The sequence below is a fragment of the Physeter macrocephalus genome, chromosome 18 (assembly GCF_002837175.3).
Source record: "Physeter macrocephalus isolate SW-GA chromosome 18, ASM283717v5, whole genome shotgun sequence".
Lineage (NCBI taxonomy): Eukaryota > Metazoa > Chordata > Mammalia > Artiodactyla > Physeteridae > Physeter > Physeter macrocephalus.
The window spans coordinates 106640419-106663180 of record NC_041231.1 but is presented as its reverse complement, the minus strand read 5'-3'; the positions used below and the strand labels follow the sequence as shown (position 1 = coordinate 106663180).

Below are 22762 nucleotides of genomic sequence, written 5' to 3'. Positions count from 1 at the left end.
TCCATGGATGCACTTCAGGGGACAGTGCACACACCCCTGATATTATTGTTATTATTAATTATATTACATATTAATTATATATATCATATTGATCATCTATTAACGTTGTACACATGGCAATGTTCCAGGACACTTTCACCAGATCGTCAAAGAAACCTGAAACAGAAAGACGCTAAGGACCACTTCCCTAAAGTATGAGCCACTACTTCCTTTCTACATAAGGTCACATAGCCTTTCAGAGCAATGAAATATATTCCCCCTAAATAATTCCAGAAGATGTAAGGTCCGTTTGTGTCATGTTCTTCTTTCACTATGCATAATCACACACACAAAATGACCCATTTTTCAAAAAGTTCACTTAGACAGCTGCATTTCAGTTTTAAGTACACTTTTAGCCAAAGTTTAAAATAAAACAAGGTAGAAATCCTTGGCCTTTTTGTGAGACAGAATTGTAGTCTTACCTTCCTTATCAGAGATGCAATTTTGCTATATAACACATTGAGGTTCTGGTCCAGAGAAGGTAACCTGTGACTTGATTTCTCCCGTGACACTGGGAAGTGCACTGTCCTCCACAGCCCAGTTTTCCACCCAAGGCTGCCCTTTCTTCATCACCACGGTGCCCCTCCTGCCACCTGCAGGCCCCACTGGCTCTCGTGAGCTGGTGTGAAGGTGTGAAGAGATCAGCCCTACGGAATCACAGGAAAAAAACGGACCTGGTTCTTCCTGTGTGACGGGCACACACCTCTGGGCCATCTGGGCAGCCGTGTCTCCTTTTGTTCCCAGGAAGACCACGGCCAGGGCAGGGGAGAGACTCAGGGGCAGGGAAAGCAAGTTTCCCGAGTTGTGCTCTCTGCCCAGCGTTCTTCAGAAACTGACGGCAAGAGTGCCGCTCGCCCATCACACAGGCAAGTCAGTGATCCTGGGGACCATGAGGGAAGGTCTGGAGCCGTGCCTTGCTGTGGTCACCTGGCCATCCGCACCCCTGCCAGTGGACACCGGCTGTGGTCAGCAGAATAAGGACCCCTCAAAGATGTCCACGTCCTCATCCCCCAAACCTGTGACCGGATCACCTTACGTGGCAAGAGGGGCTTTGCGGATGTGGTCAAGTCAAGGACCTGGAGAGGCGGAGATGGTCCTGCATTGTCTGGGGGGCTTGATATACTCACGGAGTCCTTAGGAGAGAGAAGCAGGAGGGTCAGAGGCAGAGAAGGAGATGTGGGGACAGAAGGAAAGGTCAGAGGGACGTGAGTATGTCAAGCAGCCTCTAAAAGGCGGAAGAGGCAAGGAAATGGGTTCTCCTCCCCTGGAGCCTCCAGAAGGAGGCTGTTCTGAATCTCTGAGCTCCAGGATTGTAAGATAATACACTTTGGTGGTTTTCAGCCGGGAAGTCTGCAGTAATTTGTTACAGGAAACTAATATACCTGTTCATTCACAAGCAGCCAATCCTAGCTGCCTGGGCTCATGACTGGTGACCCTGGGCAACAGGACACCTGCGGACTGGAGACCCCCTTCCCTTTACGGCACTCCTCTGTGCCGGCGCCATACGTGCTCATCTCTTGGACCCCTATAAGCACACACTGGGGGCGGTACTGGGGTGACCCTGCTTTAGCTACGGGGAGACGTCACTAATGAACCTGCCGTGTGACTCCAGAGCCCAAAGCGTGACATAAAACCCACGAGTGGCTGGCTCGCCTTCGCTTTGGTGTCTGGATTATCATCATCAACAGTGTTCTACAAATAAAGAATACAGCTCTCTGCAAACAAAAACTACGTTTCGATCCCCACGTCATCAGCTGGGCAGATTTCACCAAACCTGGAGGGTAGGTTTGAGCCAGTCCAACCTAAAATGGGGCTACAAGGAAAAGATAAACTTTACTTTGAATCTGGGGGACCCCGAAGAGACATACGTTTTTTACTCGAGTGGCTGAAACTCTGCTGGGCGGCCTCCGGGGGCACCCGGCAGGGATGACAAAAGCCAAGCTCGAATCTGCAGCCCTGGGGAGGGCGCTTCCTCTAGAGGTGCTGATTGAGGGCCAGCCGCCAGCACTCTCCTGGAAGCTCTGATGCATGCACCCAGGTAAAAGAAGCAGCAGGACCCATCCTATGTACCCTGGAGAACAGGCCAAGGGGAAAAGGTGCCCTGAAAGAAGCTCTGTTACTAAATCAAAAGTTATTACACTCTCTCACTTCGTCCCAGCTTACCCTTCCCCCTCCCCGTGTCCTCAAGGCCACGCTCTAGTAGGTCTGTGTTTTATTCCCATCCTATCCCTAGGCTCTTCATGACATTTTTTTTTCTTAGATTCCATATATATGTGTTAGCAGACGGTATTTGTTTTTCTCCTTCTGACTTACTTCACTCTGTATGACAGACTCCAGGTCCATCCACCTCACTACAAATAACTCAGTTTCATTTCTTTTTATGGCTGAGTAATATTCCATTGTATATGTGTGCCACATCTCCTTTATCCATTCATCTGTTGATGGACACTTGGACATATATTCACTACCAAACGTAGGGTGGATAGCTAGTGGAAAGCAGCCGCATAGCACAGGGAGATCAGCTAGGTGGTTTGGGACCACCTAGAGGGGTGGGATAGGGAGGGTGGGAGGGAGATCTTAGGTTTCCCAAGCCCTTTGCATTTGTCTCTGATCCTCAACTTTCTTTTATCTCCTGAGCCATGTTCTGTGCTTTGGCTGTTGCTGTAGGTTCATATAGAGCTTAATCAACAGCTATTTGTGACTTACGTTGTAAGATACGAAGTACGCTTAGTACCACTGAATAGTATGACCTCGAATCATTAAAAAGTTGAGAAAAAAGATTTTTATTCTTCTTCCTTGTTTTCTCTTTTTCCTACTCCTCTTCCCACCCCCATATTATAGATGAGGAAACAGACTCACAGTGGTTGAGCCTGATCCCTTCAGCTCACCTCATGATGCTTCTAAAGAAAATAATAAAATCTAAGCCCATAGTTTTCAATTTCTTGAAGTGTAAGTATTACTGTGGCATCAACGTAGTGACACTCTTTTGAAGTGTGTCCCCTAGAGTTGCTCAGGATAGAGGTGTCCTTAGCTATGTGCTGGTTGGTTCCATGGGCATCTGAGCACACGCCCTGTGCGGTGGCGGCAGGCACCCTGTGCTGGCTTCCAGTCCCACTTCTGACACCACTGGGCCGGTAGCCTTGAGCAAGTAATGTGCCACTTTGAGTCTTATTTACTCATCTTTATAGGGTAGGAATTCGGTTATGACACTGTTTCCCAAACTGTTTTACAGAACTCTGTGGCCTTTGATGTTTTTCCAGTGTCTTCAGAAAAACTGGAGACCTGGTGTGTACTTCAGACTGTGTGCTTCCGGGTTGGGTATTCAGGCTCATAGGCACATGAGAGGCTCAAGTCCTGGGGTAAAGATGACTGCTTAGCATCATGTAACCCACCATTTTCTAAGCTCTGTGAACATGGAGCCTCTCCCTGCCCTCTCTGTGGAGGGGGATCCTTAAATATATTGGAGTGTCCTATAGTACATAGTCTGGGAAACACTGGACTAGATCAGGGGTCTGCAGACTACAACCTGCAGCCCGTATCGGTCTTGCCACATGTTTGTATAAATAAAGTTTTATTGGAACACAGTCACAGTCACTCACTTACAAATGTCTGTTGGCACCACAGTGGCGGAGTTGTGTAGTTTAGGAGAACCGTACGGCTCACAATGCCTAAAATATTTACCATCTGGTTATTTACAGAAAATGTTTGCCAACTTTTGCCCTAACCTCAAAGTGATTCATGAACATGATTACAAAAAAGTCAGATGGTTGTGAAGCACTAATAATGAAAAGACAGGAGTCTTATTCTCCACAGGCAACACATTTTTGATGGCTCCTGTAGTGCTTATTACTTCTATAACTAACAACATATTTACTCAGCTCTCTTTGATATATCTGCTTTGAGTTTCATCTGTTGACACTGCCGGCTGTGATGGATGGAGCCCACACACGCGCACACAGGCATGCACAACTTCCTAGCTTTATCGCTACATGAATTTCTCTGTTGGTTACCTTTGCAATTTAAAATTTAATATTCATAAAGATGCAGACATAGAGAATGGACTTGAGGACACGGGGAGGGGGAAGGGTAAGCTGGGACGAAGTGAGAGAGTAGCATGGATATATATACACTACCAAATATAAAATAGATAGCTAGTGGAAAGCAGCCGCATAGCACAGGGAGATCAGCTCGGTGCTCTGTGACCACCTAGAGGGGTGGGATAGGGAGGGTGGGAGGGAGACGCAAGAGGGAGGGGATATGGGGATATATGTAGATGTATAGCTGACTCACTTTGTTATACAGCAGAAACTAACACACCATTGTAAAGCAATTATACTCCAATAAAGATGTTAAAAAAAAGTTATTACAGTTTACTCTTGGTTATTATAAGCTTAGCAAATTACTGTAAGTCCAGGGCTAATGTTTATTTCCATTAAGCCTTACTTAATAAGAGTAAGGTGGTTTTTTGACTGGGCTACAACTTGATAAAATATTGAAGTTCATCAATGCACTCCTGTTTCCATGAGTCACCTTGCTTTTGAGGACATTTTGGGAAATGAAGAGACAAATCATCTATAATCCCATAAACCTACAAGCTATTTTTCTCTATTATTTTATCCTTTTTTATATGCAGATACATATTTTTAGCTCATAGTTTTAAAGCCAGGTAAGAAATATATGTTCCAATTTGGGAATTTAGAAGATAAGCCAAACAAAGTTACTGGAAACTCCACCCAGAGATAAGGATCATCATACACAGATTCATTTATTTTTTATTTTTTTAGATTGTGGTAAAACACACATAACAAAATTTATCATCTTAACCATTTTAAGTATACAGTTTGAGACACTGTAACATTAAGTACATTCACGCTGTTGTGCAACCATCACCTCCAACCTCTCCAGAACTCTTTCCAGCCTGCAAAACTTAAAATCTGTCCCCATTAAAAACTAACTCCTGGGACTTCTCTGGTGGTGCAGTGGTTGAGAGTCCGCCTGCCAGTGCAGGGGACACGGGTTCGAGCCCTTGTCCGGGAAGATCCCACATGCCGCGGAGCAACTAAGTCCGTGCGCCACAACTACTCTGCCTGCGCTCTAGAGCCCGTGTGCCACAACTACTGAGCCCATGTGCCACAACTACTGAAGCCCGACTAGAGGAAGCCCGCGCGCAGCAACGAAGACCCAACGCAGCCAAAAGTAAATAAATACATTTATTTTTTTAAAAAAACCTTACTCCCCATTTCCCTTTCCCCAGCCCCTGGAAACCAGCCTTGACTTTCTGTCTCTGGATTTGACTACTCTACATACTAACACAAGTGGCATCACGCAGTATTTGTCCTCTTGTGACCGGCTTATTTCACTGAGCGTCGTGTCCTCAAGGTTCCTCCACGTTACAGCAGGTGTCAGCTTTACCTTCCTTTTCTTAAGGCTGAATGAGTTTCCTTTGTATGTGTAGACTACATTTTGTTTACCCATTCATCGTTTGAAGGACACATGGGTTGCTTCCACCTCTTGGCTGTTGCGACTAATGCTGCTATGAACACGGGTGCACAGATACCTCTTTAAGACCCTGCTTTTAATTCTTCTGGGTACATACCCAGAAGTGGAATTGTGGCTCACATGGTACTTCTGTGTTTAATTTTTTGAGGAACTGCCATACTGTTATAGATTCATTTTCATAAGCAGATGATTCATCATCTGATCTTTCTTCTAGTTTCCCAGTGGACAGCAAGGTGCTTGGCACTACAGTTTTGGAACTGCTCCTTGACGCCTGGGAAGGGCCTTCTGCATCTCTGGGGACAGCATGGGAGGAAAGCAGAGCTGGACGGGTACGACTGGGGGGGCTGGGGCACAACTGTTTCAACCAGAGCATCTCCGCTGTTCAATGTTTTATTTTATGCTTCCTCCTAAAATAGTTTGAGAGGAAGTGTCTCACATTAGAAAAATAAAGTGTAAAGGCCACTCTCTAAATATATAACAGCAGCCCAAACCAGTGCAAATTGTTTTAAGTTTTGCAAAAGTGTGTGTAAATGTCAAGCAAGAGAGCACAATGGCGGCACTGTTTGCACGGCTGTGCCCGCCAGTATTCGGTCAGTTCCTCGGTGCCCTCGGGTCACTAAGCCTCTCTGGAGCCCCTGGCTGCTCGGGGTGAGCGGGGCCTGTACGGGGTTGGGGAGAGGGCGCTGCAGCAACTGGAAGGCTGGCCTGAGGGCCCTGGGAACTCCCACCCCACCTTACACTGGAAGACACTTCCGGAAATAAAGGGCTGGGGCCAGAGAGGCAGAGTCAAATTGGAAGCACTGGGCCCACCAGCTGTGTGACAGCAACTAAAGAGACCCAAAGAGGGAGAGGATTCAGTAAAACAGAGATGCCAGAGACACAAACAGAATGTGCATTGACCTACCTGAGCGTGAGCGCCTTGCCACCTGGATGAGGCAGGCACAGACCTGGGCCGGGGTGCGCGTGCGTGTGCCCGTGTGTGCGCATGCGTGCGCGCACGGGTGAGATCGTCCTGTCTGACAGGTGAAGGGCTGAGCTGCAGGATCCCGTCCATCTCAGCTTCTCGTTGTAACTGCTGTCCGACCCTCGCGGTTGTCCACATCTGGTCTCTCCTTGCCTTTCTCTTCCTTCAGCTCACGTCCTCGCCTCCACCCTTTCCAGCATCCGGGTGCTGTGGTCAGTAGCGGGGACGACGCACAGGCGTGCACACACGCACACACACAAACGCACACAAGTATGCCTCTGGGGTGCGTCCAGGTCACACGAATGTCAGCAGGGCTGGAGGAGGTGACAGAACGACTCTCTTCCCCCTCCACCCCGTCCCATTTGTACAGTAAAGCTTTCGAGAGGGTTGGAAGCGTAAACAACACGAGCTGCCCCGAAATCTGAAAAGGCATTCATTTCAATAGAGCAGAAAACGGGACCCGTGGGTGGCAGGCCAGAGCGCTGCCACGTCATAAACACGCTGTGCCACTAAAGAGAACTGGTATCATTTGCAGCGACACAGATGGACGCGGAGGTGATCGCACTAAGTGACGTAAGTCTGACACAGAAAATCAATATCATATGCCATCACTTGAGGAATGGAGTATTTCCTGCCATATCAGTAAACAAGGAACGCCACGGTCATCAGCAAACGCAGCCACCCCAGGCGGCGAGCTGGCGGGCCCTGAGGAAACTCCGGATGTGAAAACACGGGATCCTGGCCCCAGACAGCTGAGGTGCAGATCCAAGGAGTGATTTCAGTGAGCCCAGACGCTTGCATCTTTCCATACGTGGAAAAGCGCTACATTCCTTACCTTGGGAGAGCTGGTTTTCTTTAATTTACAATAATATTCTGACGTTCAGAGTACCTGCCCTTCGTTGCAAAACTTCTGTATAACCTGACTCCCCCTCCCGCCCGCCACTGCCTCCTCGGAGCAGTTCTCCTAGGGTTACTTGAGATGCTGCCTCCCGGGCTTAAGTCCTGAACATTTCCGCCCAATAAAACATAACTCTCGACTTTTAGGTTGCGCGTATTTTTCAGTGGAATCTTACATGTGGAATCTAAAAGAGGACACAAACTTAGTTACAAAAGAGAAACAGACTCACAGACATAGAATACAAACTTATGGGGAAGTCTGAATAAAGAGCACACATAGAACTCTCCTTATATGTTTAAGGGGAAGAAAATGAAAATCAGATGCCATAGGTCCTGACCTGGAGCTCAGACCCCAGGTGAGGCCAGGTAGGTGAGTACCAGCTGCCAGGGAGCCAGGACTCTGTGTCTTCCGGCCTACGCTGGCCAGAAGGGAGTCTGTGTGGTTTCCTGCAAGAGATGTGCTGACGCCAACGCGGCCCCTTGGTCTGCCACCTGGAAGGCCAGGCAGAGTTTAAACCAAGTTGGAGGTGAGCACCTTGGAGTTTTAGGAAGAGCAGCTGGGGCCTGTCTGCAGACCGGTGCTGGGGCCTAGCGACAGCGGGCGGCAGGGAGAAGGGTGCAAACAAAGAACAGAGAGCTTGCTCACCACCAAGTCCACGACGGTTAAACCGTCAGACACTGCACGCCCGGCCGACCCACCACCATGCACCCTGAGAGGGGCTCAGGAGGAGAACGGGCTGGGCACCCTGTGCTCTGCAAAAAAAATACCTCAGGAAGAACTGTAATGACCCCAGATTCCTGCATCTTCCCACACAGAGAAAAGTACTAAAATCGCTAACTCGAGATATCTGCTCTTCGTGACTTGCTCATCTTTCACCAAGATGTATGCTTGCTGCATGCATTCCCTGTAGCCAAAAATTGTTTAGAAAACATCTCCTCCCCTCCCTCTTCAGACAAATTCCCTTGAAGCTTCTGAGAGGCGGTCTCCCAAGCTACAGTCCTCAGCAAGGTCCCTGAATGGAACGAAACACTAATAACCGACTATCAGAAAGAGAAAGTAAGAAAACAGTCCCATTTACAATTGCCACCCCACTCATAATGGCAACGTCTCCTCAGTCTGTCTCTCCCCACGGCTAAGTGGCTGGCTTGGGCTCAACAGGGAAAGCAGACCGGAGGCAGAATGAAAATATGCATCGCCTCGTTATGTGAGAGGGAGCCCAGCTCCTAATGACGGCAGTTAGGTCAGCGGAGGAGGTCTGGTGGCTGGCCTGGAACACGGCACAGCTCTGCACCTGAACCTCAGCATCAGCTGAGAACCGGGATCACGTCCCCAGCAGGTAACACGAGTGGCTGCAGACACCTTAGCCCCCTCTTTATCTCTAGTACCTGCAGCAGGATAGAAAGTCACCTGGCGTGTCCCCATAAAGTGGTCTTAAACTCTTCCGTTACTGTGAACAGGACCTGTCTGCTCGTCTCTGGCCCCTGGTGGCAATTAAGCATTTTGGGGGAAAGTGGGTGGTTGTGCATCTGAAGAGGTCTGTGACCGCAGACCCCTCTAAGTGCAGACGCAGAGGGAAATGGACTCACTTCTCACGGGTCTGGGTCCCCGGCTCTCCCCAGCTCTATGCTGCTTTCTGGGGGGCTCGCAACACGTTTTGGGACAGAACACCCGCGGAGGGTCTCTGCGGCCTGCTCCCCGTGGCTGCCGAAGCCTCTGCTTCTCTGTTCTCTCACGAGCAGGGGCCACTGAGCAGAGAGGAAGCACCTGCTCCCCCCGAGGGCCTGGGCACTGAGGGCGGAGGGGCGCCCCCAGAGCAGGGGCACTTGCCCAGCGTGAGCGCCCTCCCCCGAATGGCAACGGCAGGTCCCGGGGGCACGGGACATGCGAACACACAGACGCACAAGCGTTCTCGATCAGCCCCTTTATTTCTGGACTGGCGCCAAGGCCACTTTGGGTCGCAGGCACGGCACGGAGCACCGGGGAAAGCGGGCCAGTAGGACCCAGCGGGGCCGCGTGCAGCCGCCGCCTCCTCACGGGGAGCTGAGCCGGCCGCAGAACAGAAGCCCGCGGGTCTTGCTGTGCTGGATAAAGAAGAGGAAAGGGTGGTCGGCACAGAACCTGGGGGTGATCCTGGCGCAGCGCAGCATCATGACTGCGGCGGTGGCGGCGGCCGCCTCCGTGCCCTCCTCGTCGACCTCCACAAAGGCCTTGTGCGCGACCCGCGACAGGCACAGGTTCCCCCGGGACGACATCGCGGAGAAGTCCGCGCTGGCGCTCTCGAAGGCGTCGGTCATGCCCAGGGTGCGGAGGACGCCCTCCATGTCGTAGCTCTCCTCGAGCTTAAACTTGGGCAGGGACACCTCCACCTCCTCCTCCTCCATCAGGTCCGGCCTCGTCCACTCGAGGAATTTCTCATAAGTAACTTCCTTTTCCACCTAGAAGAGGTGAGCAGGAAGAGCTTCGGGTCCAGAGCAACGCTGCCCAGTGGGACCATCTGCCATGGCCCGCACGCGCCGCGCCGTGGCTTCGAGGGGCGGCCGGGGGAGTTGCGCCGGCTTCAGAAAGGGTTCCCGCTGGGAGGTGGGGAGCCTGCCGGGCGGGGATTCAGACGTGACCCCCTTCCCCCCACGGCGCGATTACCGCTTAGTTACCGTTTTCAAATCGGTGTTTTCATCGGGAAGCATGATGATCATATCGAGCTCCCTGCCGACGTAGGGAAGCACCAGAATCTTCGTGAATATCTCTCCGATGTAGGTCATTTTAAAGGTGGATTTCTTAAACATCATTTGCACAGGCTTCTCCACATTCTGTAAAGGAAATGGATAAACGTGAAGTTGAAACAAGACACTGGACGAGTCAGCAGAGCTGGCCACTCTGGGCCCCAGAAACACTTCGTTGGCTTCCAGACACCACACCAGTCCCCTCTCTTTTGCCAGCTCACCTTCACTGCTTCCGCCTCCAAACCCTGGGGCACCCAGGGCTCAGGCCTCATGCTGCTTTTCTGCCGGTGATCTCAGTCCCGCGACTTTAAATAGAATTCCCACATTTAAATTCCTGGCCGGGATCCGCCCCCCCATACTCCAGATGCATGTATTTTACCGCCCACTCAACACGTGCATTTGGACATAACAGAAACGTCCAGCGTCACCTCTCACACTGGTTCCTCGTGTTCCCCTCCACGGCTGCTCCATCTTTAATTTTCCCCATCTCGGTTGATGGCAACACCATTCACCCCAGGGTCAAAAACCCTGGAGTGTCCCTGACCCCTGTCCTTCACACCCCACATCTGACTCATTACAAACCACGCTGGCTCCACTTCTAAGACACAAAGCTTGTGCTTCCCACCCCCACTGCTGTCCGGCCAGCCCCGGGCATCGTGACAACTCCCAAGTGACCTCCCTGGTCCTGCATTTGCACAGGGGCTAGAGGGGTCCCGGGAGATCGGTGCCACAGCTCTCTGTGAGAGCTCAGAGGAGGGGTACAGAAACCGAGCTGGGGGCACTGCTAGGGAGGCTTCCAGATGCCGCTGGAGAGGAAAGGGGGATATACAGGTACTGACGGAATGAAGACAGAGACATGGGTAGGATCCAGGGCCACAAAGAGCTTCACGTGCCACAGTCTGGAGTTTGAACTTGATCTCAAAAGTTCTGGGAAGCCAGGAAGGACCCTGAGCCTGAGAGCTACACCGTGGGATGTGTGATACAGATAGAAGGCCCAGCAGCAGCACGGACCACGTGTGATGACACAGTAGAGGCGGCGCAGGGCGAGAAGAAGGCCCCAGGTTTGCCGGGAGACCGGATGCTGGGCTGCCTGAGGCCACACGAAGCACCAGTTACTTGAGGTCAGCCTTCTCGCACGTTCTGTAAACCAATGTGAACACGGGGACTGTTTCCAAGAACCTCCTCTGTTATTGCAAAATACCCACATTCACCTTGCTGACTTTGAACGGCCTTTGCTTGGTATGCTGCTTGTTAAACTGATTCTCCCAGTTTCCTTTGAAGTAGATGGCGTTCACGAGAACCAGACAAGTCACGGAGTCCACTGAACCTGGAGACAGCAGGTCTATAATTTTTCCTGAAAAGAAGAATTAAGGAACCAGTTAGCTAAAGGGCTTCCTGACGGAGGCATCGGGACGACATTCACTGGGCCGTCTTCTTGAGGGGTCAAGTGCACAGACAAAGGGGCTCGCCGTCCCCCAAACAACCATGTACAGGGAGACTGGCCCCTAAAACAAAGGCAGCGACAAAAACTTTTAAAGCTCTGGTCAGAAAAACACCATCGCTTGAATAAAACATAAAAATGAACACAGTAATATGTTATGCGCAGGGTAATTCACAGTGAGAGAGAAAGGAATGTTTCATGTCTACGCTTCAGGGGATTGTCCTGAAGGGGAGAGGCTGTAGCTTGTGTGGAGAACATTTCAATTAAGAACCGCAGGTGGATGAGGACTTAACCAAGTGTCCTGCAATGACACTCAGTAACCGCCCAGCACAAGCAGTGCTGGACAGGCAGGCAGCTTGAGACCTGCGTCCAAATTTTCCTTTACACTATTCGTGCCAAGCAAGATCATATTAACATTAACAACGACAACAAAAAAAGTAAAGTGAAGATTGTTCTGGAAGAGGTGCACCAAACATTGATGAGGACAGGGAAAAAGCTAGAGAAAATAATTATACACTGATGGTATTTCAAAAGTAGATTTTTAAAGTTTACAGCCATTCAGAGAAAAAAAAAATCATTCCTGTTTACATTTGATGGTCTTGTGAAGGAACTGACAATGAGATTAATTAAAATATTACGAAAACACCTCCTGTACAGCACAGGGAACTCTACTCACTACTCTGTAATGACCTACATGGGAAAAGAATCGAAAGAAGAGTGGATCTATGTACAGGTATAACTGATTCGCTTCGCTGTACACCTGAAACTACCACCACACTGTAAATCAACTGTACTCCAATAAAATTAATTAGAAAATACCATGAAAGCAGAAATAACAACATATCTTCACCTTCTGTCCTTTGGGCTACCCAGGTGTTTATGTGTTTCCTGGATTCCTCCGCAGCGCTGATAAAGTCGAGCTCTTCCATCTCTGCTTGGTAGAATTTGCGGCAGGAATCTTTGAAAGACTAGGAGACACAGAGCAACATAATCGCATGGCTACAGAAACAATCAACGCCAAGAGCTTACTTCCTCGCCACACCAAATCAGAACGCTGGTGATTTTATGGTTTACATATGCAATGTGCAAATGAATGCGAGGAATTAACCTTAAATCCCTTCTCAGTCTTCAGCTACATTTAATGATAAGCACAAACTAAGAAAAAGCATGGTCCGGAGGCCAAATAAATGCCGTGGACGCCGCACCAGCGAGGCCAGGACGCTGGCACCGAGATGAGCAGCTGCAGGGCCACGGCCGTGCCCAGCGGGCTCCTACCACGGGGAGGGCCACCGCTCCCTCGGCGTTTCAGAACCGCCGGCCGTGAACCAGGGCCCGTTGTCCCACGTTAACACGGGAAACCTGCACCCCACGCCACCACCTCCTCAGCGCTCGCGGTGAGGCGCTAAATCCACACCGTTCAGAAGGGTGCCACCTGCGGCTACGGGCACTTGAACTGCAGCTGGTGCCACTGGGGGACTGAACACTTCACCTGCGTTGAATTAACGACACGGGGCCATACGTAGCTGCGTGTCCAGTGGCTGCCATCGCGGACGGCAGTGCGCGGGGTCCTGCGTCACCCCACCCGTGTGCGTCTCAGCCCACCGGCCCTCTGCGGCACCACAAGGTCCCCCCTGCCATCTCCCCGCCGCCTTGGTCTCTACCTTCTTAGTAAAAGCAGCGAGTATGACTTACTGGGAGGAAATCATAAGTCTTCTCCCCAAAGAGCCTGTTGGCGGTTCTGAGCAAGTACTGTGTGCCGGTCCTGTTAACTTCGCTGAGAAGGTTCTGGAAATCCTGGTGGACGTCTCCACCTGCGCCGCTGCTTCTGCTTAGAGAAAGTGCCTGAAATCAAAAACAGATAAAAATGCACGACTTCAGTGCGCCCTGACTACAGGAAATGGACACAACACTAAAGTCAGCCTAAGGACCACACGTCCTCACCGCAGCTTAAAACGAGATTCACCCAGTTAAGGACGAGATGCCTCTTGGAAGCCACCCAGCCTCCCTCCCGCAGGGAGTCCGAGCAGCGACGGCGGAGCAGAAATGCCCCTTGGCAAGCCCAGCTCCGTGCGCCCACGCCCTGTGGTCTGCCTGCAGACAAGGCTGCCCGCCAGGCCTCCCGTCTCCGCACACACAGGCCGCGTCCTCGGGTCTGGGCTGGTCCCGGGACGTGCTCTGACCAGCAGAACACAGGAGACGTGACTGTTCCAGGCCTGGGCCGAAAACGGCCCGGCAGCTCCACGTTCGCCGTCTCGTCCCCCGGCCCTCACGGTCTAAGCAAGTCCCCGCTATCCCGCTGGGGGCCTCGCGGGCAGCCCTGAGGAGCTGACACTGCTCGGGGAGAGCTCCTCGCGGGAGGACGGAGGCCCCAGCCAGCAGCCAGCACCGAGGCCCTTCCTAGATCACGAGGGAGCTCAGCGGCCACCACGGGGCCAGGCCAGAGGCTGAAAAGCTACCATCGTCATTCCCAGCCACTCAGCTGCGGGGCGGTTTCTTTTGCAGCCATAGAATGTCCAGGCAGCCGTCCAGGCGTGGTTCTGCTGTAACACAAAGCTAGAACGTGGGTGCTGGCTTTGGACCCAGCAGCTGGCCGAGGCTGGAAGGACAGTGCGGAAACCACTGCCACCTGCAGCGGCGGGAAGGCTGGCCCTCCCTGGCCCCAGGGAGTCGTGTATCTGGCTAAGGAGATGCCTGGGAAGAATCCGGCATCGGCAGCCGCCTGGGAAAGCGTGAGGGAAGAGAAAGATGAGCTGAAGAGGGGGCTATTTCCTTGTCAAGCAGAATTTAAAGGAAATACTTGCAAGCCAGGACTTGCTGGGCGGAAAGTGAAAACGTTTCTCACTCCCAGCCTCTCCAGCTGGCAAATGATTCTGAAAGTAAGTGACGGCCTCAGGGCAAAGGTCAAACTCAAAGCACAGGCCTCAAGGGCAGGATGAGGACACTCTGTTCAACCTTGGAGACTGAGGCAGGGCCCCGAGACCCTCTCAGCCAGACCGAGGGCTTCAGGACACTGTCCCCCAGCCCAGCGGAGCCCTGCCTCACGAGCGTGTGCCGTGCCCCTGCTCAGGGAGGCAGAATTTAAGCCGCTATTAGAAACCCACACGGTTCAGAAGCAGCCTCGATCCCGGACACCCAGCCTCCAGAGCTGTGAGGAAGGAAACTGCTGCTGCTTAGGCCACTCAGCCTGGGACTCGTCCGCCTGAGTACGCTGACACCTCCCCACGGCCAGGCTGGTCCCTCCCTGTCTCTCCAGGGTGCGCCAGGAGTGGGGCGGCACATCATCGGTCTCTTTAGTGCACAGAGCTCTGCCCCCAGGAGTCTCAACAGCCCTGTTCCTCCTGGACTTGGAGCCCGAGCCCGGCCCCAGGAAGGGATGAGACCCTGGGCCTTGGGAGGGCTGTGAATGCTTGGCGGGACCAGAGGACAGACTACGGCTGCCATCGGTGGCCCCCGGGAGCTGGACCTTCATGCCCTGCGCAGCCTGCCTCGGGCTGGTCTGGGCTTCGCTGCAGGACTGGCCTCGCCAGCCGGGCCTCGGCCAGCACATCAGAGCAGAGGCTGGATGAGCGCTTGCTCGTTCAAGTGTGTCGTCCTGGAAGCCCGGTACTGAGCTGTCAGGAAGGCCCGGCCACCTGCCAAAGAGACATGGTGTGGGAGGCCCAGGGCACGGGGCAGCACAGAGGGAGTTACGTGTCAAGAGCAAGGCCTTTGGGATTTGAAACATGGAGGACCAACTCAGTTGAGAAAGTAACAGCATCTACCATCGCCCAGAACTGGTTTCAGGTACGTACCTGGGACATCTGGGCCGCGGTGTTTCCCTTTGCCCCCATGAAGACCATGGCCAGGGCAGAGGAGATGCTTATGGGTGAGATAAACACATTTCTCGAGTTGTCTTCACCCAGATGTTTCAAAAGGGTCAAAGCAAAGGTGCCGTTTGCTTCCGACAGAGCATCCATGGTGGCGAGTCTGAAACGATGGATTTAAAATCAGCGTCGCGTAAATTTAGGCTACGCGTCGGCCGTGTCTCACTCTGCTGTTAAAGTTACCACTGACACTTTGGTCCAGCGAGCAACTAGGTACAGGCACAAAACTCGATTTCTTTTGCGGGGCCCCTCAGAATTATTTTGTGGGCTTCTAACATTTAGTGAACACAGTTGAACAGTGATGCTGCTATAACACAGAGAGAGACAGTGGGAGGACCCACATCCTGGCTACTTGCTGGGGTGGAATCGGGGAAGGAGCCGTTGGCTTTTGCTTTCATTTCGGTATCGTTTGGTGTGTTTAAGGGCCTATATGTATTATTTTATAATTTAAAAATCATTCAAAATGATAAATCCAACCACACAGTTACACAAGAAAAGATGGTTGAATGTTTTTGTAATGTGGGAGCAAGGCCCCCATTTAGGATAACCTGAAGCCTTAAGGTAAAAGACAAATCAGATCACATACAAAGAGGCACCAAAGCCTTAAAAACAAACACCTCTGACGTCCAGTTCTCCTTCTATGAGACTTCAGCTTGTGCCAAAGCCCAAATCGAAGGCCCTGTCCCCAGGCCCCTGCTGCCCCCCCAGACCCAGGCCCTCCTTGCCCGGTTCTGGACGAGGGCACTTGGGGACTCACGCAAGAAGCACGGCCTCCAGCATCCCTGATGCAGTCAGACGTCACGACTCAGACCCCCCCCGCCCCCACCAACGCACAGGTCATCCTCTGGCCTGGGGACAGGGCCACCAAGACGGCCAGTCCACCAGGAGACGCTGCAGCCCCATGGCCCTCCATGAACTGAGTAAGGACAGGGGTGTAGGGCCCTGTGTGTGTTAGGTCTGCTGCAAGGTCACCCGGCCAAGGAGATGTCCCTCGAGTCCCCTCCCCACCCATCCAAGACTCTATTTTGCCGTCTGCACGCATTTCCCCCTCAGATGTTGAAGGAGAGTTGATTCAAATGGAAATGCCAACCGAAGAGACGCCATTAATAAAGCGCCCTGTCTCTGGTAACGTCCAGCAAATTTGTTTCAGGCTCTGACCTTTCTGTCACTGATCTCGAAAAGCACACGTGCCCTCGTCGCCCCCCCCCCCCCGCCACCAGGAAAGCACTGGCCTGGCCAGCCCACGGTATCTACTGGGGCCGTGGAGAAATCAGTGTACTTCTGTGTATTGTGTGAAGGGAATTAGAGCTGAAAGATCAATAGTTCTTCAACAGAAAGCAGCTTTGGTCTTAAATACTAAACTGGGAAAAACAAAGCAGCAGACTCAGGGAAAAAGGCACGGAGACCCGGTTCACAGTCCCAGCTCTGGCACCCCGAGTCAGTTACTCGATTTCTGTTCCCTGCATGAGGAAGGGGATATACCAGGTAATCTGCGTTCTGATGGGGTTCGGGGCAGGCCACCCTAAAATACTGAAACAGGACTGAAACGCTCTTGTGCCTTTTTTAAAAAAAATTTATTTATTTATTTATTTATTTTCGGCTGTGTTGGGTCTTCATTTCTGTGCGAGGGCTTTCTCCAGTTGTGGCAAGCGGGGGCCACTCTTCATCGCGGTGCGCGGGCCTCTATCGCGGCCTCTCTTGTTGTGGAGCACAGGCTCCAGACGTGCAGGCTCAGTAGCTGTGGCTCATGGGCCCAGTTGCCCCGCGCCATGTGGGATCCTCCCAGACCAGGGCTCGAACCCGTGTCCCCCGCATTAGCAGGCAGATTCTCAACCACTGCGCCACCAGGGAAGCCCTCTTGTGCCTTTTTAAAGCTCATCTTGTTTGCCTCATCTGAGCTTATTAACAGACTCATGATGTTTTACAAACAAGGTATTTCAATTAGTGGATGTCTGTTTTCTTCTTGGTGCTCAAATCGTCACAAGTGGGGGCTAGCGGGCTTCTCTTTAATCTACTTTATTTTGAGAGGTTCATCTCCAACACCCTCCCTTTACAACAAAAACAAGGTCTTACATCCATTTTGAATTTTTTTCCCAGTCCAAAGATACCAAGTTTCAGCCCCTCTCTTGGCTTCACGGAAAAGTTGTAAAGCACAAAACCGAACCCTTAACTCCTCAAGGAGCGCCTGAGTCTTGGTGCTGCTGCGGTGAAGCTGGGCAGATGTTTCCTTCCAAGCCCCTCACACACCGCGCTGTGAAGGGGAGACACCGCGTCAAGTTTTCATCCACCGCCCCACCCCCAACTTTCCTCAAACACAGCTGAACTCAGAGACGCCCACCCGGGCCGCAGGGGTCCCAGCCGGGCCGCAGGGGTCCCAGCCTCCTCTTCGCTTGTACCGATGTGGATCCACTGTCTGCCAGCCACGCCATCCCCAAGGCTCCACTCTGGACTCACTGCTCTTCAGCTTGAGTACTGCTGACCCCCCAGACACTCCTTTGGGCCCAACGTCTTCCTGCTTCATGGTCTACTCCCTTCTTTGATGAAGCGAACTGTCCAATAGCTTTCTTGACTTCTTGCATGTCTGAAATGTCTTTATTCTACCATCCCATATGATTGATGGTTTGGCAGCCTCCGAGATGGGCTGCATGTCACTTTACCTCTTGAGGTGCTTGGTTGGTCGCTTCCCAGCCTTCAGCTCTGCTGCTGGGAAGTCTGAAGATATTCAGACCCCAGCTCCATATCCCTCCTCCCTGCTCCCGGTCTTTGGAAGCTCGTGAAATCTGATCCTTACCTTTGATATTCTGATTGTCATTCAATGTGTCTGTCCTTCAGATGGGCCCCGTTTACTCATTTTGCAGTGCACTTGGTGGGCCCTTTCAATCTAACAAATCAAGAAAATTTCCCTTCCTCTCTGGGAACTGAACTTTTTTTTTTTTTTTTTTTTTTTCCATTTTTTGGCCACACCGTGAGGCATGTGGGACCTTAGCTCTTCAACCGGGGATCGAACCCGGGCCCCCTGCATTGGAAGCGCAGTCTTAACCACTGGACCGCCAGGGAAGTCCCCCTCTGGGAACTTTTAAGGCACTTGTCAGTTTCCTGCAGACTGACTGTTCTCTTTTTCTGGCCTCCTACCGGCACGGCACGGGTGGCAGGCACAGAAGCTGATATTTGTCGGGCACTTGGGACTGCACGCTGCTCTCTGCTCTCTGCATGCGGTAGAGAGCTCTGCTCTCATCTGCCCCCCTCTCTTCCATTTTCCATCACAATGACGTTTTGTTCCATTTTCTGGAAGATACTCATGATTTTCTCTTGCAATCTTTCTACTGATTTTTTCCAGTCTCAGCCATTATATCTTTAATTCCTAAGGACTCCTTGTTCTCTGCTGTTCCTTCTTTACTGCCTCCCCCACCCCACCCCGACCCCCCAGTTCCCTGGAGAACGTCAATCACAGTCTGTGGTGATGTCTTCTGCTACTGTGCTGGTGTTTATATTATTGGGGTCTCTTTCATACACAGGCTTTCCATAAATGCTTGACGATCCTGGGATGTCAGTCATATTTAAGAGGGAAACACAAAACGAGGTTGGAAACTGCTCACATGGCAGGATGTGTGCGATCAAGGGGTCAGGAGCTTTTTTTTTTACTGAGCAACCAGCAAATGGAGGAGCCCCCTGGTCTGGCTGCAGGCAGGGTAGGGGCTAGGGGGTTTCTAAGGGATCCGTAATCCCCTCCTCTCAGTCCAATGCCTGGGGGTCCCTGAGTTTGAGCATCAGATCCTGCAGGGGTGAGACCTGATCTCCTACTGGGTTCTGGGTAAGGCAGGGAGGGTGGCTGTCCGCTGCAGAGTAGATGGCCTGTGGGGGTCACATCGGTCTCTGCTACCCAGGCCCCGTTTGCTGCCCTGCACTTCACCCCTGCCTTTGCTGGCGCTTGGGCCCCAATGTTGAGCCTGTCCACCCCTTCTGGTCTGTTTCCCCTCCTCAGCACTCAGCCCCTCCCCTGGTCACTTCCCTCCTCCAAAACCTCTGACCTCTCTTGTCCACTCTTTGTCTCCTCTCTCCCTTCTCTGTCCTTGTGTTTTTGATGCTTCACAAGGCTCCTTCATTGTCATTTTAGCAGGGTTTTATGAAAGGAAGATGCTAAACACATGATCACAAATCTACAAACTATTTTTGTGAGCAGAGTAAAACATTAAAAGCCATTTCTTCGCCCATTACCCGGTTCCTCGGTTAATTGTGAAATAAATGTCCAAACTCCGAGTACCATTTACTAAGATCCTTCTTGTTTGTCCTGAAATGTGAATTTGATAATAACCTGCCACATAATCATAAACTGGTTTTCATTATCACTTTGCAATAATATATAAATCCTTAATAATTACTCATAAAACGATTAAAGAGGTCTTAATCCTAAAGAAGAAAGAAAAATAGGACCAAATTCAAACAGTTTACCATGAAGACATTCCAGATATCAAAGAAAATTATAGACAATCTAGTGGGGTTTTTATATTGAGGGATAGCTCTTCTCCATTCAATGCACATACCAGTAACAACAATACACATTTCACAGGATCACACAGCAAACACAACACCTATCAACAGCTTTCCAAGCCCCTACTTTTTTAGCTTCCGTAGATAAGATAGCCCAAAGTGTCCTTCATATACACACATGCACACACACACTTGCTAAATTCATCATATATTTCAAAATTATTTACAGCTTCAGTAACAATATGCCTTTTAAAATATATTTAATCATGAACATAAAAACCAGCATTAAGGTTTCATTAATGAACAATGTCGTGTGTGTGTGTGTGTGTGTGTTGTCTAATACGTAAACGGGATGATTCCTTCTACTTTATAGGTTTACTGTGAGGATCAGATAAACTAATGCCTGGCACACAGCGGGTATTCAATAAATGGTGGGTAGAACTACACGTTATTTTCTTTCTGCTGATGTCCAGGCCTGATCTCAGGTCCAGCAAGCTTGGCAGTGTAAGGTGTGTGGCCTTCCCTGGCGTCTAACCACAAACACTTGGTGTGATGTAGGCCACTCTTTGTAAAAACAGAAAAGAATGGTGATTCCACTCACTCTAATTTCACTCTATGGTTGCTGGCTGGAGTTACCCGCAATAAGCTGAACTGTAACAAAATGCCGTGGATTGGAACTGGCCTCATATACTGCTTTTAAATACTCAGCTTACACGACCAAGTACGACTACAACTGTGACCCTTCTCTGGGGTGACCTAAAGCCGGGGATGCAGGCACTCAGGAGCGGTGGGGAAGGGCGGGACACACCCAGAACACAGAACCACAGCCCTTCCTGCTAATCCCGGGCGCATCTCTGAGCCCGGCAACGCCGCCGCAGTACCTCGGTCCAGAGGCTACTTTTCACACGCCCCCTCCCCACTCGGCCATAAGGTACACCAACTGGGCCGGGAGGGACCGTGCCAACGCTGACCCAGCTTCCCCCTGCACCCGCATATTCCTGGCGGCATGTGAGGACTAATTTTCCATACTCTCTCCGTCAAAACGGAGCTTTATGGGGGGGGAGGGGAAGAAAGCAACTGAAGAGCCAACCTCATCCAGCACTTGCAACCCCAGGAATGACTAAAACCTCTCCCCGGTCCTCTTACCCCTAAAGATGCCGAAGCTTGTAACACTGAGCCTGCAGCGAGTTTAACAAACAACAGACGTGCCAGGATCTGGAATGGTCCTCACGAGTATCTTCGCAGGCCTGAGACCCCCGAAAGCGCCTGAGCGCCGGCCACCCGGTGGGCGGGAGACCCCTGGGCAGCGGGGCGGCCTGGGCATCCCCCCGGGCTTGTCTCGGGCCCCCGCCCCACCCCCGCCCGGGCTCCCAACGCCCGGCGCCCTGCGGCGCGCGCCCGCGGGGGGGTCACCTGTGTGCGCGGGGCCCGGAGTGGCCCCCGGAGAAGCTCGGCGCCGCCCCCATGCCAGCGTGGCCGAGACCGAGGGTCCTCTGCGTCCCGGGCGGCGGCGGCGGCGGCGGCCGCCACACTCACCGCGCCGTCACTTCCGCCGGATTCGTAAGGGAACCCCAGCTGGACGCGCGCCCCCACCCACTCCTCGGGTCGTCAGCGGTCACGACCCGGCCGGCCGCCCGCCTCCCCGCCTCGCGCGCAGGCCCAAGGCCGCGGCCCGAGCGCCCCGGACACTCACCGAGCGCGCGGCCAGAGCGGACGGGGCGGCAGCGGAGGAGACGACGGCTCCGGGGACCCCGAATAGCCTGACCTAGAGGCGGGCGGGGCGGGGCGGGGCCGGAGGGTAGGAGCGGGGCCGGGCGGGGCGCCGGCGCGCCAGGTGCGCCGCCGCGTAGTTTCCACTCCCAGGGTGGTGAGTGCGTCCCCGGGGCCGCCTGGGGCGTGGATGGAACGAAGGCCCGGCTCTCCGGAGGCGTTCAGTGGGGCGACCAGCGTGTCGCTGTGTCTTAGTCCAGAAAAGTGCCCCCCCTGGCACGTGGGTTTGAGTCACACAGCGCAGAGCAGAGCGCGCTCCTCCTGGGTGTGCAGAGGGCCCAGTTAGCCGACTCGTGTGAATCGGACTCCAGGGAACCGACAGATTACACAAATGCTATGGAATCCTGGTCTGCCACCTCGGAGCAGTCTTGGAGGACGGAAAGGGCTCTGTGACTGTAGTGGGGAAAATGCTATCCTCGCCTTCAAAATGATAAGTCCAATTTTGTAAACCTCAGATCGTTTAGTGCCTCTTCTGCCCTTAGCCTAAGCCAGGGGCTCTCAACATCGACACTATATTTACCTCTGAGCCGGATAAGTCTTTGTTGCAGGAGGGCTGTCCTGGCCCCTCTGCCCACTAGATGCCAGCAGCAAACCCTGCCATCCCTCCCCCAGAGTGACAGTTTTAATTTTATTTTTGGAGTAGTAAACATTGCCGAAAGTTCGAGATATCTCGCTTCTACGCTTATCTTCTCCAGTCCTTTTCACCCCAAAGTTTATTAGCTCAGTTTTATCCTTCCAGCTTATCTCTTGCAGAAATAAGCAACATAAATATATTGTGACATGAGAAATAAAATTGAGTCACTATGTCACCGGATTTTAAATGGAGCTGGAAGGCCATCACGGAGGTGGACTTATGCACGGCCTCACCAGGTAGAACGACAAACCTTTGAACGGGGCGGAACCACAAAAGCTCCAAGGACTCTGCAAGAACACCTGCAACTTGTCACAGTAAGACCTTCCCCTCCCTCTAGTGACGGCCTTAGCGATCAGTCAGGGTCAGCCAAGACTAGCTACTGTCACCATCGGCAGCTGAAATTCTTAGTACGGCAACCCTGCCTTCCGTGCCTTTAAAAGCCCCTG

General features: G+C 52.1%; 1 protein-coding gene across 2 annotated transcripts; it reads right to left on the bottom strand.

Annotated features, from left to right (window-relative positions):
• Nucleotides 1–9306: 9306 nt before the first annotated feature.
• On the bottom strand, nucleotides 9307–21832 carry LOC102987501 (serpin B6). Of its 2 annotated transcripts, none has more exons than XM_024122121.3 (7): nucleotides 21606–21832; nucleotides 15353–15527; nucleotides 13254–13403; nucleotides 12412–12529; nucleotides 11332–11474; nucleotides 10052–10207; nucleotides 9307–9835 (listed from the first exon to the last, which is right to left on the bottom strand). In XM_024122121.3, the coding sequence occupies exons 2-7, from the start codon at nucleotides 15515–15517 to the stop codon at nucleotides 9431–9433; spliced, it is 1137 nt and encodes a 378-aa protein (XP_023977889.1). In that variant the 5' UTR covers nucleotides 15518–15527; nucleotides 21606–21832; the 3' UTR covers nucleotides 9307–9430. The 2 variants fall into 2 exon arrangements, with proteins under 2 accessions (XP_023977889.1, XP_023977888.1); XM_024122120.3 differs by lacking the exon at nucleotides 21606–21832 and adding an exon at nucleotides 21326–21483.
• Between the last annotated feature and the right edge of the window lie 930 nt (nucleotides 21833–22762).

Excerpts from the sequence above, each read along its gene's own strand:
- LOC102987501 (XM_024122120.3), bottom strand. The coding sequence starts at position 21,378 with ATGGGGGCGGCGCCGAGCTTCTCCGGGGGCCACTCCGGGCCCCGCGCA. Across the intron at positions 11,475-12,411 it reads GGTAGCCCAAAGGACAGAAG|GAAAAATTATAGACCTGCTG; the intron begins GTGAAGATATGT and ends TCTTCTTTTCAG. Across the intron at positions 10,208-11,331 it reads GGCCGTTCAAAGTCAGCAAG|AATGTGGAGAAGCCTGTGCA; the intron begins GTGAATGTGGGT and ends TTTCCTTTACAG.